Source organism: Syzygium oleosum, unplaced genomic scaffold (assembly GCF_021117445.2).
Source record: "Syzygium oleosum isolate NSW1041296 unplaced genomic scaffold, Sole_v2.1 Sole_v2.17, whole genome shotgun sequence".
In the NCBI taxonomy this organism is placed as follows: Eukaryota; Viridiplantae; Streptophyta; class Magnoliopsida; order Myrtales; family Myrtaceae; genus Syzygium; species Syzygium oleosum.
In genome coordinates, this window is record NW_026607501.1 from 3,359,303 (window position 1) to 3,378,960 (window position 19,658).

At 42.8% G+C, this 19,658-nt stretch overlaps 1 protein-coding gene across 1 annotated transcript; it reads left to right on the forward strand.

The window, feature by feature from the left end:
* Positions 1-6,341: 6,341 nt before the first annotated feature.
* Positions 6,342-8,627, forward strand: LOC115676588 (multicopper oxidase LPR1 homolog 1-like). The gene is made up of 3 exons (XM_030599539.1): positions 6,342-6,581; positions 6,952-8,421; positions 8,574-8,627. Exons 1-3 carry the CDS (start codon positions 6,342-6,344, stop codon positions 8,625-8,627), a joined length of 1,764 nt encoding a protein of 587 aa, XP_030455399.1.
* Positions 8,628-19,658: the final 11,031 nt, after the last annotated feature.

A 19,658-nucleotide genomic window follows, 5' to 3' on the forward strand; every position in this document is an offset into this window, starting at 1 on the left:
AGAAGGGGATCTTCACTTGCAAGATGTAGCTTTGATTTTCAGGTTGTGAGGTTGACTGTGATGCAAAATAAATATGCAAAGCCTGTATGGCTCAAGCAGCAAAATTCTTTCTCGCCCATTTAAATATGTATGCACCAGCTGTATCGAGGACTTTTCTTGGGAGGTTTTAATTGCAATAATACTGGACGAAGGCATTGGATCTGGTTCAAGATTGGACTCTTTCTATTGCACGAACGTGCAAGAAACACATTAGTTTTAAGAGTACCATTGTGGAATCAACATCGTACTCTGTCACGAGTATCAAACGTTTTCATACGTTCATTATCCCAATAGTCAATCTTCTTACTTCCACATTTGACGGTTGAAGGCGAGAATAGCTTACGAGATGACTTACTGCATAAGGTAATGAACCAGAGGCAAAGAAAGACTAATTGTGTCGGCATAAAATGAGACGACTACTGACACTTGACAGTATCCTAAAGGGGTGGACTGAAGGTCAACATACGTTAAGTATATATTACTAATAACGGAATCCGGCTTAAGTCTATATTAATGTAAAGAAAGTTAAAACAATACTTAATTCATAACAAGAAAGCTACGACATTTGGTTCAGTTTGTTTTACGCGATATTGTTTAAACTAAGTATGGAGACATGGGATTAATTCAAGAAATCTGCCTATATGCATATGTTTTATAATTATGCAATGATCGCTTCCTCTTCACTCTTTGGTCGTGTGTTTGTCCTCTCTCCACTCTCACGTCACCCCTCATCTCCCTCCATCATAGGCCGAGCTCAACACGTGAAGCTCGTCGCCTGCGTGGAGCTTGGCGTAGCACGTCAAGCCTTTCCCTCTTCGCCGTCAACGAGCCGCTCCTCGAGAGAGATGAATCCAGAGCTCAATTCGTCCAGATTTGGAGTAGGAGGGGCTGAGCCCCCAGATATGGAGACACATCTCTAGACTCGGAGGCTCGCCACTACCTCGATGGTCGTCGAGGCCTTAGGGAACACTTAGAGCTCATCGATGGCAAGCTAAGGTGTACGAGAGAGAGAGAGAGAGAGAGAGAGAGAGAGAGAGAGAGAGAGAGAGAGAGAGAGGAGGCTCGCCACTACCTCGATGGTCGTCGAGGCCTTAGGGAACACTTAGAGCTCATCGACGGCAAGCTAAGGTGTACGAGAGAGAGAGAGAGAGAGAGAGAGAGAGAGAGAGAGAGAGAGAGAGAGAGAGAGAGGGGGGGGGGGGGTTATGCAGGGGTGAGTGGTTTCAAATTCCATACAGGTTCCACCTAGAACCTACCCGTTGGAACGGATTTATCATTTTTTGGATCCCGGAACCTACCTTGCATACCCTAGAACTTACCCTTTCACATATTCTAAAGTTGGTTCTAGAATCTACTTATGTTCCATCTATATTGTTAATTGAACGATTGTAGTGAATCATCACATTTAATAACCACCACTTGCTATTACAATTCACTGATCACAATTTGCATTTAGAATCATAAAAAATATGAAACGTTAACAAAGTAAAAGTCTTAGTCATAAAATGGAAGCTCAAACTAGTGATTTCAGATTATACACTCATTATCAGATGCCATTGAATACCGCAGAATTGTGCAAAGACACAGACCAAGAAAAACAAAAACTTGTTTCAGGTTTCACCTATTTAGAACCTAGAATCTACCTGTTGAAACAGGTTCAACCTGGAACTTACCTTACATCCCTTGGAATATGGAACCGGACAGGTTCCCACCGGTCTGCTTCCCCAATTCCAAGTGTCCGGTTCCAAGTTCTAGGTTCTACCCTATAACCATGCTCACTCCTAGGATTATGTATGCACTTTTGTCACATCTCTCAACATGGTCGAGCTAACATTTTATGTACTAGTTTTATGTACTAGTAAAACTAGACACGCGTTCTGAATTAGAAATATAGTTGATATTCAAAACAATGTTGCAATATACTATACATGAATTGTTAAATAACAGAAAAATATTATCGACGCCATATGAAGAAATTTTACTTACATATGTGTAAAGAGAAAACATTCAAATTTCAAAATTGAAGTACACGAGTCCCGAGAGATCAAATAGCATTATTAATTTATGAACCCGTCCATTGACGCAATCATTATCAGATAATCAATTGATGATATCTTTCGGGGAAAAAAAGGAATTTTGATCCCATTTTCCTGGTCTAAGGTCCTAATTTTTTTTTATTTACCCTCTTGCTTGCGAGAGAAATGTAAATAAAAAAACTCCAAAAATAAATAAATAAAACCTCAAGTGTCAACGTGGTATACTGGTAGTGAAAGCTAGCGTTGACTTGGTATTTCATATATTTAGAGGAGAGATCTTTACAACATCTAGTTCCTCCGAAAGCATTTGCTAGAAAAATATAATCGACTTGTTTATAGGTTTAAAGACATCGTCGCCTTTTTTTTGTCTAATAATGAAATGTTCGAGACTTTTTTTAAAACTCCACAAATCTAAATCGGGACGGCGATCCTCATCCTGTCCATACGGAGCAATTCAGGTCCGTGCATCCTATTTTACATCCTAGTAATTATAAAAATAAATTGTAAGCTAGAAGTTGTGAAGAAGTAGGTGTCTTTATTTTGCTTCTGCGTTTAATTTTTAGGGATAAGTATACTGGCAGTCCTAAAACTTGTCGCGAAAATATAATGGAGTCCTAAAATTCACAAAAAGTGCAATCAAGTCCTAAAACTTGTCAAATTTATACAGTTGAGTCCTTCTGTTAACTCTATCCAATTTGGTTAACGGAAAATACTGATGTAAATTTTTTATTATTATTTTCTCTATCCTACGTGGAGAAGAAGTGTCCATGATTTAGAAAATTTCTTCAAGGATTCTATTATAGAAGTGTACTTAAACAAAGGATTAGTTTGTTTGACGAAAAATCATATACGGAGAATTGCTTTCAGGTTTTTTAGTGTTTGGATGACAGAAAGTTAGTCAATCGACAGAAAACAATTTCCATAGACCGAAAATGGCAAGTTTAAATTGAGAAAAACAACTTTTCCTTCTGGCATGTAGATTTTATAACTAGGAAAAAACCACTTGTAAGTGTTGATATTCCTGATAAGAAGGAATTATAAAATTTTGTGGGACTACTAAATTAATGCGTGGTTTAGTATATAAATATTCCATTACTACTCCTCACTCGTGGACGGAGGCAGATAACGGGTCTATAAAAATTGGAACTTAGGACCTCCTACTCTAATAGGATGTCAATTTTGTGGAATCACTGTCGACCATTTTAAATATTTAAATCGATATATGAAGGTATGATTTAATATCTAAATATTTGAACAGAAGAGTCAATGACTTTGCAAATTCCTTGAAGGATTTTGTTACAGAATTGTATTAGATGAGAGATTGAAAATTGTAGCACATCATATCAACTCTTTTCGCAATATGAATAATATATACTTGAGAAATCACGCCACCAAGTGTGCGAATGATGTTTTTTTATTTTTCTGTTCCAGGAGCAGGTTTGAAAAAGAAATCCGTTTCCTAACGCAACTTCATCTTTCTATTTCCAGGACAAATTTTTAGCCTAGAAATATATTTGGAACATAAATGAGAAGTAGAAATTTTATACTTTTCTAGTTTGGAATAGAAACAGAAATAACAACTCTTTTCTTCACTCGCCCTTGTCGCCCGCTGCCTGCTACCACCGCCTGCCGTTGCCGAGAACAGAAATTTAAGAAGGCCTATCAAACGAATTTTTGTTCCGACAACAAAAATTTTGTGTCGTTATCAAACGCTACATTCTGCTAAAAAACTCGTCCAAGGGCCAAAAATTATTTCTGGAAATAGAATGTTTATCATTCGCGCCTTAAGCATACTCAAAAAGTGCCTCCAGGCACTCATTGACATAACTTATTTCTTGGAAAAAAAAGAGAGTAAAGAGCACGTCCTTGCTAATTGCACTTGGAAGCTAAATAATTTCTCAATAGTGTGAGGACCAATGGAAAATAATAAATTATCCTTCAGTACAGATCAAACGGATCTGGAATAATCTTGAGACCATATGGTTTGCTTTATTTTATGTCAATTGAAAATATGGCAACTTGACGTTCTTGAGCTTTTGATTTCAAAAGGGTGCAATGGAAATCTTAGGAGTTAGTACCAAAAAAGTCCTAAACTTTAAGATTATACGTGATCATATGTATATAAAAAGCATACAAACCCATAGACAGGTAATATGAGATATTTTAATAGGCTTAACTAAGGTTGTTGGAGAATATTAATAAGTGAAATTTTAATTTTCAAATAACATTTTGAACGGTTAAAATGCCGTCATAAGCGTGTCGGTACCATAATCTCAAGAGGTTATAATAGAGTTTTTTGGGCTTTCATTCTCGTATCAATTTGGAAATTACGAGGAAATTTCACGCGATTTCAAATGAATTTAAATATCCACATGTGTCTATGTGCTAAGGATTTAGATGCTTAGAATTCCACAAAAAGAAAATCTCAAGTATCAAAAGTGAAAAAACAAGTAAAAAGCTGAAAAAGTAAAAGTTATTCCGAACACATGATTATACTACAATGTTACTCGTAAATTAATTCAACCACGGGGTTGTCCACTGATAGTAGCTACGACTTTTGCACGTTCAAGAAAGATGTTCGGCCGATTGGTGGCTATGAGTATGTTCCAGCTTGATTCTCCATGAGATAGACCCGTTCTTCGTACCAAATCACATCACATGTCAAATGTCGAATATCATATACTATATGGAAATGTCTCCTCTAGAATATCATGCTGGCTGGAATTTGCCCCTACGTAAATATTAAAATGAGCTTATGCTTTCCTTGGGTCATCTCAAACGCTATCCCATCATAGTGGACACTCTACATTAAGAAAACTTGGACATGATGGAGGAGGTCTGTCCATGTTTCTGGCAAGCGTGATACACCAGCAAGAATGACACCCAATGGCCTTTTTAAGAGCTTGCAAGTCAGATACTCTTGCAAGTCAAAATCCATGCGAAAAAGCATTCAAAATATTAATTTTTTTAGGAGAGACTTGTGAAATCGAGATTCCCAAGCAGTGGTTACGACATGAATTAGAGACTCTGTAAGGGTACGACTCTCGTTAAGGGTTGATCAGGAAGAGTCGCTCTATTTGATCTAACTCGGACACCTAAGCAATATATTCAACAACGACATGTGAAATTTTCTTTTGAAAGGAAAGAAAAATATGGATAATTACACAAATGGTCCATGAACTTTGGCACAATGTGCAATGTAGTTCCTAAACTTTTAATTTGTTCAATGTGATTTTTATGCAATATCATCTCCGAAATTTTTATTTATTCAATATGGCCCATGACCTTTTGATATATGTTCAATCTAGTCCTTGGATTATCTAGTCTATCTACTAAATTGAATATATATCAAAAGTTCATGAATTATATTAAACAAGTTAAAAATTCATGAACCGCATTACGTATTAAAACAAACTTTAGGAACCAATTACGTCATTTTCCCAAAAAAATTAGCTATAATCGTTGTATAATTGAGAAGCTTTTCATTTCAGAAATTGAATGTAAAATGAGCTCTCGTTGGCAATTGTGGTTGCTAACTTGTAAGTACGGGCGATCTTTAATAAGAAAAGATTGAAGGTTCTGACAAGTGACATACCGCAACGGACGGTGCGGAGGCCACATGCATACGACATACCCACGTTCGGACAACGTTCGACGCGCCGGATGATTGAGATTCTTTCGTTCGGTTAAATAAAAGGAGACTGAGGTGAACCCCCATTCCAGTATATCACCGTCCCATCTCGTGCCCGCCACACGAACTCTCTCTCTTTTTCTTCTTCCTTTTGGGTTCGCCCTCGCTTGGTTGATAGAGATACATACCAGGTAAGCAGTGCCGTTTTCTTTGACTTGCATCATGCCCATTATCACTCCCATTTCCCACATTTAGAATGCATTGGTATCGTTCGTGGATGATCAATTAGGTGAGCACGTTCTATCCCACTGTTTAGGTATGTATGATTACGTACGTTGTTTTTAATTCTTACTTCTCTCGTTATGGACTCTCGTACGCGTGATTGGAAATACCAGACCCCTTCTAATCGCCTTAATGTTGCCTCTTTTGAATAATTTGACATATCCGAACATTCCGGTTCAATTAATTTCACGGATCTAACTCAGATTGTCCCGTTTATGTGCGTCGGGTAGAATTGCATCCGCATAGTAAGGTATGACATCTAGGGTTACTCTAGATGGAAAACGACTCTAATTTTCACATGGAATCCATTGCATTAGGGCACATTTGAGGGACGACCTGAGACCATTGAACAAATGAACACTGGGACGTTATCTGTTTGGGTCCTCTCGATGATTCTCGTGGGTTGGGCCACGACGGAGGCCCAAACACCTCCGCCGCCTTCGGTGACGGCCGCAACCTTGCTCCAAGTGGCCTCTTCTCTCCAGATGTATGTCGATGAACTCCCACAGATCCCCAAGCTCTTCGGTTACACCATGGTCAACGGAGTGCCTCGACCTACCAATCTCACCATTGGCATGTACGAGACAACATGGGTACGTCTCTCGCTGTCGAGAAAGTATTTTCTATTATGGTAACACAATATCCCAATTTTGAGGTGGTGGCACCAATTAATCACCACTTGCAGTGCAATGAATATATTTTTATCCTATTTGGTGCCATGTGTGTAATAAATCTCTAATTTTTTATTATTTTTTCACGTTACGTGTCATTGCTATACGGTGTAACGATTATATAAAATACATTCTCCCCAAAAAAAAAGGGGGGGGGGATCTGATTTTAAAACTTGTCCCTCTCGACTTAAAATTATGTGTCCCTACTAACAACTTTTATGCGTGATTATGTTCAAATGACTAAATCAATATTAAAACCATCATTTGCTCATTGAATTTATTTGATTAGCAGAAATTCCATCGTGATTTACCCGCCACTACTGTATTTGCATACGGTACATCGGCAGCGAAAGCCACCGTACCCGGCCCCACCATTGAGGCCATCCAAAATGTGCCTACGTACGTGACATGGCAGAACTTCCTCCCTCGATCCCACATCCTCCCGTGGGATCCGACCATCCCAACGGCCATCCCCAAGAACGGGGGCGTCCCAACCGTGGTGCATCTACACGGCGGGATCAGCCCGCCGCAGTCGGACGGCCACACGTTGGCCTGGTTCACCGCCAATTTCGCCGAGACGGGGCCCACGTGGACCCAGAAAACCTACACCTATCCGAACACGCAGCACGCCGGCAACCTCTGGTACCACGACCACGCCTTGGGACTAACGCGTGTCAACCTCTTGGCCGGCCTGATCGCGCCTTACATTATAAGGAACATCTCCCTGGACGCCAGGTTGAACCTCCCTCTCGGTCCTATGTTTGACCGCGTCCTCATGATCTTTGACCGAAGCTTCAACAAGGACGGTTCACTATACATGAACTCCACCGGAGATAACCCCACCATCCATCCCCAGTGGCAGCCGGAGTACTTCGGCGACGCTGTCATAGTCAACGGCAAGGCCTGGCCGTACCTCCAAGTCCAGCGCAGAAGGTACAGGTTCCGCATAATCAACACGTCCAACGCCAGGTACTACCACCTCTCCTTGACCAACAATTTGACTTTCACCCAGATCGGGTCGGATGGGTCTTACCTCCCGAACCCGGTGGACACCCAGACGATACTGTTGGGCCCATCCGAGGGTGCCGACGTGGTGGTCGACTTCTCCAAGACAGCAGCGAATGAGATCATCCTAACCAACGACGCGCCGTACGCATACCCGTCCGGCAATCCAGTGGATCAGCTAAACAGTAAGGTCATGAAATTAATCATCCAACCCGGGCCTCCGTGCCAAACTGACCATTCCCATGTCCCTCCGAAGCTAAAAACTTACCCGGTAGCCTCAAATGCCATCGGCATGGCCCACACCACCCGGTACATTACACTCTATGAGTACCTAACTCCGGCCGGCACTTCAACCCATCTGTATATAAACGGTTTGAGATTCGAGGACCCGGTCACGGAGACTCCGAGAGTTGGGTCCACGGAGATCTGGGAGGTGATCAACTTGACGGGGGATAACCACCCGTTTCACATGCACTTGGCTGCATTCCAGGCCGTGAAGATCCAGCAGCTGGTGGACCTGGCCGGGTTCACCTCGTGCATGACCCAGCTGAACAATGCCATCTCGTGCAACATCACGGGCCATGCGACGGGCCCGCTGGTGGACGTGCCGCTCACAGAGAGGACATGGAAGAACGTGGTGAAGATGGCGCCCGGGTACAAGACGACGCTCGTGGTGCAGTTCTTCGTGGTTGACGACGAGTACACAATGTACCCGTTCGACGCGACTGCGGAGCCTGGTTACGTTTATCACTGCCACGTAAAGCTCCGCTTAAATTCAATCACGCATGATCGTTTTTTGACTTCGAAACTCCTTTACTCCATTGTTCTTTTCCGTTTGTTTTCAGAGTAGGGTTTTGTATTATTTTGTTTGAAGGCTTGTGATATGATTGATGATCTACACCTGTGCAGATTCTTGATCACGAAGACAATGCGATGATCCGTCCTATGAAGCTCGTTCACTGAAGAAGGGGATCTTCTCTTGCAAGATGTAGCTTTGATTTTCAGGTTGTAAGGTTGACTGTGATGCAAAATAAATATGCAAAGCCCCGTATGGCTCAAGCAGCAAATTTCTTTCTCGCCCCTTTAAATATGTATGCACCAGCTGTATCGGGGACTTCTCTTGGGAGGTTTTAACTGCAATAATACTGGACGAAGACATTGGATCTGGTTCACAAGATTGGACTTTTTTCTTTTGCACGAACGTGCAAGAAACACTAAGAATACCAATGTGGAATCAACATCGGACTTTATCACGAGCATCAAAAATTTTCATGCATTCATTATCCCAATAGTCAATATTCTTGCTTCGAGGTTTGATGGCTGAAGGCGCGAAGCTTACGGAGATGACTTACTGCACGAGGCAATGAACCAGAGGCAAAGAAGGACTACTTGTGTCGGATGTAGGTTGTTCCCATCATCTGTCCAAATCACGATATCGTGCCACTTGGTCCAACTTATTTTAATCCTTACTTTGTCAACACACGTTTGTTTTTTTTTTTCCTAAAATCTAACTCACCCCTACCCTCTCTCAGCACAGCCCCATAGGCAGCTGCGTCCCTCATCGTCCTCGGCCCCCACACCGACGACGGCCATGGTGAGCACCGCCACCAAGCCGGCGCTGATGACGACAGCGCACATACCTCACTCTTCGCTCTTTGGTCTTGTGTTTGTCCTCTCCCTGCTCTCACGTCACCCCTCATCTCCCCCCATCACATGCCGAGCTCAACGACTCGGAGCCCAACGCCTGCTTCGACCTTGGTGTAGCGCTTTGAGCCTTTCCCTCATCGCCGTTGCCGAGCCGCTCCTCGAGAGAGATGAGTCCAGATCTCGATTCGTTCAGATCTGGAGTGGGAGGGGTTGAGCCTCCAGATATGGAGACACATCTCTAGACTCGGCTCGCCGCCACCTCGATGGTGGTCGAGGCCTTGGGGAACACTTAGAGCCCGTCGACATCTCAACGGCGGCCGTTGCTGGGGAGTGGGAGGGTGGTGATAGACACGATATAAAGCCTAGCGAGTGGCTCCGCGGGCGGTGTCGAAGGACGTTGGCGGCGGCGGGGTGAATTGTACAAGACTTTCGTCATGTCTCTCAACATGGTCGAAATAAATATTTTATGTAATAGTCTAAACATAGCGTTCCGAAACCCACCCATGAGTAGCTCAGTTGGTTAGGGCATACTTGGGATTGTGTGGTTAGGCGCACTGGTCCCAGGTTCGATTCCCCAACTGAGCACTTGTGATTTAAGTGGGGGGCCATGGCGGTGGGTTGCTGTGCTAGTCTCCTCCGAGGAATAGTCGAGGTGCGCGCAAGCTGGCCCGGACACCTCGGTTACCAAAAAAAAAAAAAAAAAAACATAGCGTTTCGAATTTGAAATAAAGTTGATATTCAAACAATGTTGCAATATTCTATATATGTATAGTTAAATAACAGAAAAAATATTATCGACACGATACGAAGAAATCGTACACACGTGTATAAAGAGAAAATGTTCAAATTTCAAAATTGAAGTACACGAGTCCAGAGAGATCAAACAGCATTATTAATTTACGAACCCGTCCATTGACACAATCGTTATCAGATAATTAATTGATGATATTTTTGGGAAAAAAAAGATTGTGATCCCTTAAAAATAGGAGGTCGTCTTTGTTTTACATAATAATATAGTTTAGAGATATACCGAACGAAAATTTCTTATATATAAGTAATTCAGGCGCAGTGGTAGTTATTAAGGGTTTTTTAATTTTAAGGGTTGATACCACAAAAAACCCTAGATTCGTACACATGTGACAAATTCACTCTAAACTAATTTTTTTACCACAAAAATTTCAAACTTGTACACCTATGATAAATTTCTCCTTCATTAGTTTCTGTTAAATTTTACCATCAAATTGCTGAGTTGGATGACATGCGACAATTGACGCATGGACCAATTTAGGGTTTTACCCCTCTGTTTGTAACAGATTTACTAATTTATAATTTTTCTTGGTATTAATTCAATTTAATGAAGCGTAAATTTGTCACAAGTATATCAGTTTAGGGTTTTTGGTGGTCAAAAGATTAGTTTGGTGTAAATTTATCACGAGTGTACCAGTTTAGGATTTTTTGTGGTCAAAAAATTAATTTGAAATAAGTTCATCATAAATGTACCAATTTGGAGTTTTTCATGATATACATTTTTTTTAATTACCAAGTGACTCAAACCCAATCATTGTAGAATAGCTAAGAAGTGGTCATAACATCCGGCATGGCTTGCTTGCCCCCATTTTCTTGGACTAAGGTCCTTATTTTTCTATGTACCATCTTGCTTGCGAGGAAATGTAAATAAATAAATAAATAACTCCAAAAATAAATAAATCAAACCTTAAGTATCAACGTTGTATACTAGTAGTGAAAGCTAGTGTTGACTTGGTATTACATATATTTTTTTTTGGTCGAGTATTACATAAAGAAATGCTTGGAGGACGGTACCGTCACTCTTTGAAAAGTGACAGTACCCTCTTGACCACACATACTCAAGTATTTGCTAGAAAAATATTGGTTAAAGACACCGTTGCCATTTTCTTTGCCTAATAATGAAATGTTCGAGACTTTTTTTAAAACTCGACTAATCTAAATCGGGTGACGGCGATTTCCACTCCTCATCCCATCCGCATGGAGCAATTCAGGTCCGTGCATCCTATTTTACATCCTAATAAATATAAAAAAAAATTGTAAGCTAGAAATTGTGAAGAAGTAGGTGTCTTTATTTTGCTTCTGCTTTTAATTTTTATACACAAGAGTTGGACTAGCTTTGGTATCAAAATGAATGTTTTAAATTAAAAAGTTAAGAGCCATAAAGAAAATTTGTTATTTGCAGAACCTTATGGTTCATTAAGAAAATTCAATCACGCTCCATCAATTAATCAAGAACACATATTTATGGCAAAAATAAGAAAACAAATATGAATGGCAAGTCAAAAATAGGGAGGAAATTTTCAAAAAAGTCCTAAACCTATTGCACTTTTACCAATTCAGTCATAAACCTTTCAATTTTATCAATTAAGTCCTAAACTTTTTCACTTTTTGTCAATTGAGTCCATCTATCGAATTTTGGCCTAATATCGCTGATGTGGACGCTGGCCGTCTTACGTGACACAGTCAGCAAGAAATATTTTTTCAATTTTTTTTGAAATATTTTATTTTCCTTTTTTCCTTTGTTTTGTCCTTTTTTTTTCATGTGCCGATGAACCTCACTTGCGACCAGCGGGGCCGCGAAGGCCCTAGGCAAGACCATCGCGACCTCCAAATGACCATTTAAGATAATTTAGGGACAATCACCATTAATGTATGCCTTGTGTGGTTATTATGTGCACCTAATATACATAACATATGACACGATTAGAACCCTAATGTCTCCTATGCATGGCCGACCACCACCACTATCCCTCATTCCCTATTGTTTCTTCCATTTTTGCCCTTTGGCTTAAGTGAAATGAATCACTTGGCCATAAAACAAGTGTCAAGAGCTAATGACACTTGTCTTTAGCCATGCAAGAAGATAAAACCAAAAAGGGGAAGCCAATATTTCGTTTTCTTTCCTCCTCCCTTTGGTTCGGCCGACTCCCCACCCTCATTCCCTTCCACCGCCATCTCCAATTCCAGCTACATCTTCATATTCAGCTCCACTTTCTTCCATTTTTCGGTCCTAGAAGGCCACGGCCAGCTTACCAAGGACGCACGTAGAACTCATGAGAATACTAAGGCAAGGGAAACATCTTGATTCTAAGCCTATTGATCCCTTTTCATGCTTGGTTTTAGTTGTCACATCCTCACCTCGGGGTTATTAATGCGACGTTACAGGCGCGTCGCCGTCCCATTTCTTTTATCTTCTCATTAAGAGCATGACGTCCCGTTCAATTTTATTTTATCGTTACGAACAAGCGGAAGCATAAACTCGGGACAATCAAACAAACAATGGGGTTAAGACAAATACCATGAGCAAATCTTATATTTACAGGATGGCATATTTATTACATGAGTGTATTCTACAAGCCCCTTTCTACGGGTTTTTTTCCCTTTTCAACACACTACATTTATCCGCGTAGGTTAGGGGAAATTCCTATCTCCTCTAGGGTGACCACAGCTCCCAAAACTGATATGAGACTTCCATACCTACAAATCTGAAAAACAACGGAGTGAGTCGAGGACTCCGTAAGTAAAACTCACTAAACTCCGGATAGGAGTATGCCTCACCATCGAAAAAAGCACATGTCATAGCCACATCAATTGATAGCAGATCAATAGCAAAGATGCTTCAAACACACTCGTTTTTGTGCATAAGATGATCTCAACTTGCCTTTCTATTCAAGCAACAACATCTCGATCAAAAGCATGTACACAAGGGATTCATTATCTCAACCGTTGGTACGGTTCTTTCGGAAATTCTTCAGGCAACGTCCCCTAATCCAAGGGTGACGGCTTTTCATCCAAACTTAATCAAGCAACGTCCCATAATCAAAGGCAACGGCTATTCATCCTAATCCATCGGGCAACGCCCCCAATCAAGGGCGACGGCTATTCTTTTACCTCGTGCGACCATGCCAATAAGCATCATACCAACTTGAGTACTTCACACGAAGTGTGTATCATGCCATGTTGCCTATAAAGTCTTAAGTCATGCCGGGCACAAAATCAAGCTCGTGGCCCGAACCGACCGGTCATGGCACCGACCTACACCAAGCGAGGCTTGAATCGGTACTCCTCAATACCGATCCTCCAAGCAAGGCTCATTCCAACACGCCTCGACGTCGATCCGAACCAAATGAGACTCGTTCATGATCCAAGCATGCTCTTAAGCATATCAAGTGTTCACAAACCACATAATTCATGCAAGCACCACAAACACATGATTCGCCCAACAACGCAACACGACACCTTAGCCAAGGTTTAGTAAGTCTACTTACTACCCTCCAAAGTCGTGGCCGTGTGTGGCCTAAGGGTGAGCCGAGCAGCAAGGGGCGCGGCAAGGATATAGCGAGACACGGGCACGGGCGTGGCAAGGGCACGGCCGAGTTAGAGAGGGCGGCCAAGAGAGAGTGAGGGCGTGAAGGAGAGAGAGAGAGAGAGAGAGAGAGAGAGAGAGAGAGAGAGAGAGAGAGAGAGAGAGTGGTGATGGTAGAATGGTCAACCAATGGTGCAAGAGGGGGCTCCTCTATTTATAGACCTCAACCTCATCATTACTCTTCCATTTGGACCAATAAAATTCCTTGAAGTGGCAATCCTATTTTGATAAGTTGGCTAACCTAGCAAGAAGAGGTGGCAAGCCGAAATAGATGGTGTGGCAAGCCTAAGTATTAGGTGCACGCTTGCTTTCTTCTCATTTGGCCACTTAGGGTGTGAATCATCCTAACATTAATGAAGTGTAATAATGTAGGAGACATCTAAGCTAAGTGACTCACCCTCCCTCATTAATGTTAAATTTGGTGTAATCATGAGCTTAGAATTTGATCTTACCTCTAACTTGCTCTCCAAGACAAGCCCTTCTCTCTAGAACATTTTATTTTGTCAATTTTCCAATGAGTAAGGCTAACATGAGAACTAGGCCAAAGGAAGTGCTAACTTGATCGGGTATGAGTTTCTCGTGTTCATCCACGATTGACCATGCCTACAAACCGAGGTTCGTAGCCGAGTTACCATCGGAAGTGACGGGACGTGGCCAAAGTTGTTTTGGATGACTAAGTCGGTGGCCCATATCAAAGGCACAATGGCCGGCACTGACCGGGTGCGTTGCCTAGCAAACCGAGCACACGGCTCGTGTAGACCGGGCGCACGGCTCGTGCAGACCGGGCGCATGGCCCGTATGCGACCTGGCACACAGCCCATCCGCAGCGTCCACAGGCCGGACGGCACATGGCCGGCGCTTAGGCTGGCCTTTGGCCTTACGGGAGGGTCTAAATTAGGCACATGGCCGGCTCGTGGCCCGGCACATGGCCTGGCACACGGCTTAGGCACATGACCCATTTAGCAAGGTCGTCGAATCAATCCGCGACCGATCCACGACCGGTCCGTGACCCGTCCAAGTGTCCCATGGCCAGTCTATGACTGGTCCATGGCTAAGCATACTTGGTCCATGGACGACCCTCGATTGTCATGTAGTTGTGTGGGATCGATCATTCCGTGACCCACACACGGTCGCACTGATCGATCCATAGTCGTCTGCAATCGATACATAACCGTGCGGAACCACCCTCGACCGAAATAAGACCCCGTGAAATCTATCCATGATCGTCCACTAATCCATGGTGGTTCAGGACCATCCCACGACCAACCCTTATGGTCGAGAAGTCGATCCATGGCCGAATAGCTCGAGTAACTTGTATGGTCCTTAGATTGATTCACTGTCGATTCCTTTGATCATTCCAAGGTCGATCTTTCGATCAAACCATGGTTGATCTCCTAGTTGCCCTTCCGATCGGGTTGATCAGTCCATGACTTATCTTTGGATTGGTCTATGGCCGATTTCTCCCACAATCTGCACGCAAATTCTATAGCCATTCCGTATAGCCAAAATCGTGGATGTCACAACTCTTCCCCCCTAAAAAAAATTTCGTCCCCGAAATTTCAAAACATACATGATCCTTAGAATAGATATGGGTACTTGCGCTTCATGGCCTCTTAACTTTCCCATGTTGCCTCTTCTATTCCGTGGTGTTGACATTGGACCTTAACTAGGGGAATGGCCTTACTTCTTATTACTTGCTCTCTTCTGTCCACGATCCACACCGGCTCCTCAATATAAGACCCTTTGTCGCCTACTTCGATCTCTTCGAAGTTTATCACGTGTGCCAAATTGGCTCATACGTAATATTAATACATGGAAAACATTATGTATTTGAGCAAGTTAGCATTATGTATTTGAGCAAGTTTTTGGTAGCAATGCCAACCGATAGGCTACATTCACAATCCTTTCTAAGATTTAAAAAGGGTCATACGTACATTGGGCTTAACTTACCTTTTCCTCAAAACGAGACACACCTCTCATAGGCAACACCTTGAGAAAAACATGGTCGCCGACTTGAAACTCTAAAGGCTTTCTTTGTCTATCCGCATAACTTTTCTGCCTACTTTGGGCATTCTTAAGTTTGTTCCTAATCACCTGCAATGCATCTACTGTAAGTTGTACTAACTCTGGACCATCGATCTTCTTGTCCCCGACCTCATTCCAACAGACTGGAGTTCTGCAAGCTCGACCATATAATGCTTCGAACGGAGCCATGCCAATGCTTTGCTGGTAACTGTTATTACATGAAAACTTGACGAGATGTAGATGCTCATCCCAACTACCTTTGAAATCAATGACACAGGCTTGTAACATGTCTTCCAATTTCTGGATGGTTCTTTCTGTCTAACCATCAGTCACTGTTGTTGGCCTTGACCAATTTATCACTGCTTCCCTTTTGGCCGGATCTACCACACTTTCGCTGCGCCACTCTGATTATTATTCATTGTTAATCACTACGTGGCCTAGAAATACTATGCAATTAAGCCAAAATTCACACTTGTTGAATTTGGCATATAGTGCACGTGCTCGGAGTGTTTGCAGCACCATCCTTAAATATTGCTTATGCTCACTTGGACCTTTCGAGTACATCAAAATGTCATCCATAAACACTATGACAAGATGGTACAAGTACAGTTCCAATCACCCGGTTTATCAAGTCTCCGTAATAACGGTCTCGGAGTTTTCTGATTCCTCTTGAGTAATTGCATAAATTCTTCCTTGAGCTAGAGGATGATTATCATGCGATGAAACTCCGTCTCGTTGAATCGTTTGTGGCTACTGCTGCTGCATCACTTGCCGTTGTTGCGAGCAGTCCTTTATGCTGTGGCCTTGTTGACCACAACCAAAACATGCTCCCATTCATATTGGGCACAGAGCATTTCCATGACGCCTTTTGCAATTACGGCAGGCATCCCCTGCAGCAGAGATCGGCTTCTGATTTTTTATCTTCTTGTTGGGAGTGAAGAAACGTTTTCGTCCCGGCATCGGCCTCTTGTCATGACGCTGGTTGGATTGAGAGGCTGGATGATAAGGCTTTCCTTGGTTAGTTGCGGTGGTAGCTTTTTCCAAGGAATCTTTCTCTATTAGCTGGGCTCGTTCGTACAGTTCGTTGTAATCCATGAGATTCAACGGCACTAGTTAACTTCGGATGTCCGGTCTCAGGCCATCTCAAAACCTTTTTGCCCTTTCCATTGGATCTTCAATCAGTTTAGGGGCGTACCTTGATAGCTCTGCAAACTTGGCTTCGTATTGATCAACGGTCATATTCCGTTACTGGAGTTGTAGAAACTCTGCCATTTTCCGATCACGAGCACACTCGAAAAAGTATTTTCCGTTGAATCCTTCGACAAAAGCATTCCCAGTTACAGCAGCATTTTCTGGAAATATGATTTCCTTCATCACCTTCCACCAGTGACTAGCATTACCTTATAACTTGTACACCACCAAAGTCATCTTTTCTTCTTCAGAGCACCTTAGAAGCGCAAATATCTTCTGCAGTTCATCGATCCATAACTCAGCTTCTTCGGGATCTCCTGTCCCGACAAATCTTGGGGGTCGTAACTTCAGAAATTGTTCAACCAAACCCATGCATCGTATGGTCATCATTTCCGTTTCCATTTCCATTTGTTGTGGCATTTCTAGCAACATAGTTTACTTGCTACTGAACGTGCTGGCCCATTAATTCTCCAAAGGTCGTAAGAGCTTGCAGAATTCCGTCCAGTCGGCAGTCCTCTTTGGACTTTCCTTTCGAACTTGACTGGCCCTAAGTCGACTTTCCTCTCGTAGTCACTTGATCCTGAGTACTCATGTTTGTCAACTAATAGGACAACTATAAAGATGCCAAGAAAGCTTTATCTACAACCACAATAAAGGGTCGGTCGTGTTAGAGAAATCTATCGAACAAGCAATCACATGCATAGAATGTTCTTTCTAGCTAACTATCCCATGACTCTTAGCGCATCTTATGACTCCCGTAATAAACCCCGCATTTTAATTTTAGAACCGTTTTCCCTCATTCAATGCAAAGTTCGGTCCACTCCTATCCCCTACACCGTCCTAGAAGCCTGCCAGGAGCCACTCAATGATCAAGCCTTGGCCCCGGCGCCACTTCTATTTAGAAGCCGCTCAATGATCAGGCATTTATCACCCCAGCGCTACTTCTATTTAAAAGCCGCTCAATGATCAGGTGTATACCCCGGCGCCACTTCTACCCAGAGGCCGCTCAATGATCAGGCTTCTTGCCCCGGCGCCACCTCTATCAAAAGCCGCTCAATAATCAGGTATTTATTGCCCCGGCGCCACTTTTGTTAAAACTTCTCCTTGATCAGGTCTTATGGCCCCCGCGCCACTCCTCACCCTCATCGGACCGGGTAGTCACAAGCCGTCCCGAACGGCACTTACTAGAAGGGAAACCTACTCTGATACCAAAGCTGGATGTCACTTCCTCACCTCGGGGTTATTAATGCGACGTTACAGGCGCGTTGCCGTCCTGTTTCTTTTATCTTCTCGTTAAGAGCATGACGTCCCGTTCAATTTTTTCTTATCGTTACGAACAAGCGGAAGCATAAACTCAGGACAATCAAACAAACAACGGGGTTAAGACAAACACCATGAGCAAATCTTTTATTTACAGGATAACATATTTATTACATAAGTGTATTCTATAAGCCGCTTTCTATTGGCTTTTTTCCCTTTTCAACACACTACATGTATCCGCGTAGGCTGAGGGAAATTCCTATCTCCTCTAGCGTGACCACAGCTCCCAAAACTGATGTGAGACTTCAATGCCTGCAAATCTAAAAAACAACGGAGTGAGTCAAGGACTCAGTAAGTAAAACTCATTAAAATTTGGATAGGATGACGCCTTGCCATCGAACAAAGCACGTGTCATAACCACATCAATGATAGCAAATCAATAGCAAATATGCTTCAAACACACTCGTTTTTGTGCATAAGATGATCTCAACTTACCTTTCTATTCAAGCAACAACATCTCAACCAAAAGCATGTACACGACGGATTTATTATCTCAACCGTTGGTACGATTCTTCCCAAAATTCTCCGGGCAACGTCCCATAATCCAAGGGTGACGGCTTTTCATCCGAACTTAATTGGGCAACGTCCCCTAATCAAAGGCAATGGCTATTCATCCGAAATCGATCGGCAACGTCCCTAATCAAGGGCGATAGCTATTCTTTTCCCTCGTGCGACCATGCTAATAAGCATCATACCAACTTGAGTACTTCACACGAAGTGTGTATCATGCCATATTACCTTTAAAGTCTTAAGTCAGGCCGGGCACGAAACCAAGCTCGTGGACCGAACCGATTGGTCATGGCGCCGACTTACACCAAGCGAGGCTTAGATTGGTACGCCTCAATACCGACCCTCCAAGCAAGACTCGTTTCAATACGCCTTGACGCCGATCCGAACCAAGCAAGACTCGTTCATGATCCGGGCGTGCTCTCAAGCATGATGCCAAACACATGAGCAAACCTTACAAATGTAAATGCAAGCATGGCAAGCTATATCAAGTGTTCAAAAATCACATAATTCATGCAAGCCCCACAAATACATGATTCGCCCAACAACGCAACACAACACCTTAGCCAAGGTTTAGTAAGTCTACTCACTACCCTCCAAGGTCGTGGCCATGTGTGGCCTAGGGGTGAGCCGAGTGGCAAGGGGCGCGGCAAGGATACAGCAAGACACGGGCACAACCGAAATCGAGAGGGCGGCCAAGAGAGAGTGAGGGCGTGAGGGAGAGAGAGAGTGGTGATGGTGGGATGGTGAGCAAATGGTGCAAGAGGGGGCTTCTCTATTTATAGGCCTCAACCTCATCATTACTCTTCCATTTGGATCAATAAAATTCCTTAAAGTGGCAAACCTATTTTGATGAGTTGGCTAGCCTAGCAAGAAAAGGTGGCAAGCCTAAGCATTAGGTGCACACTTAC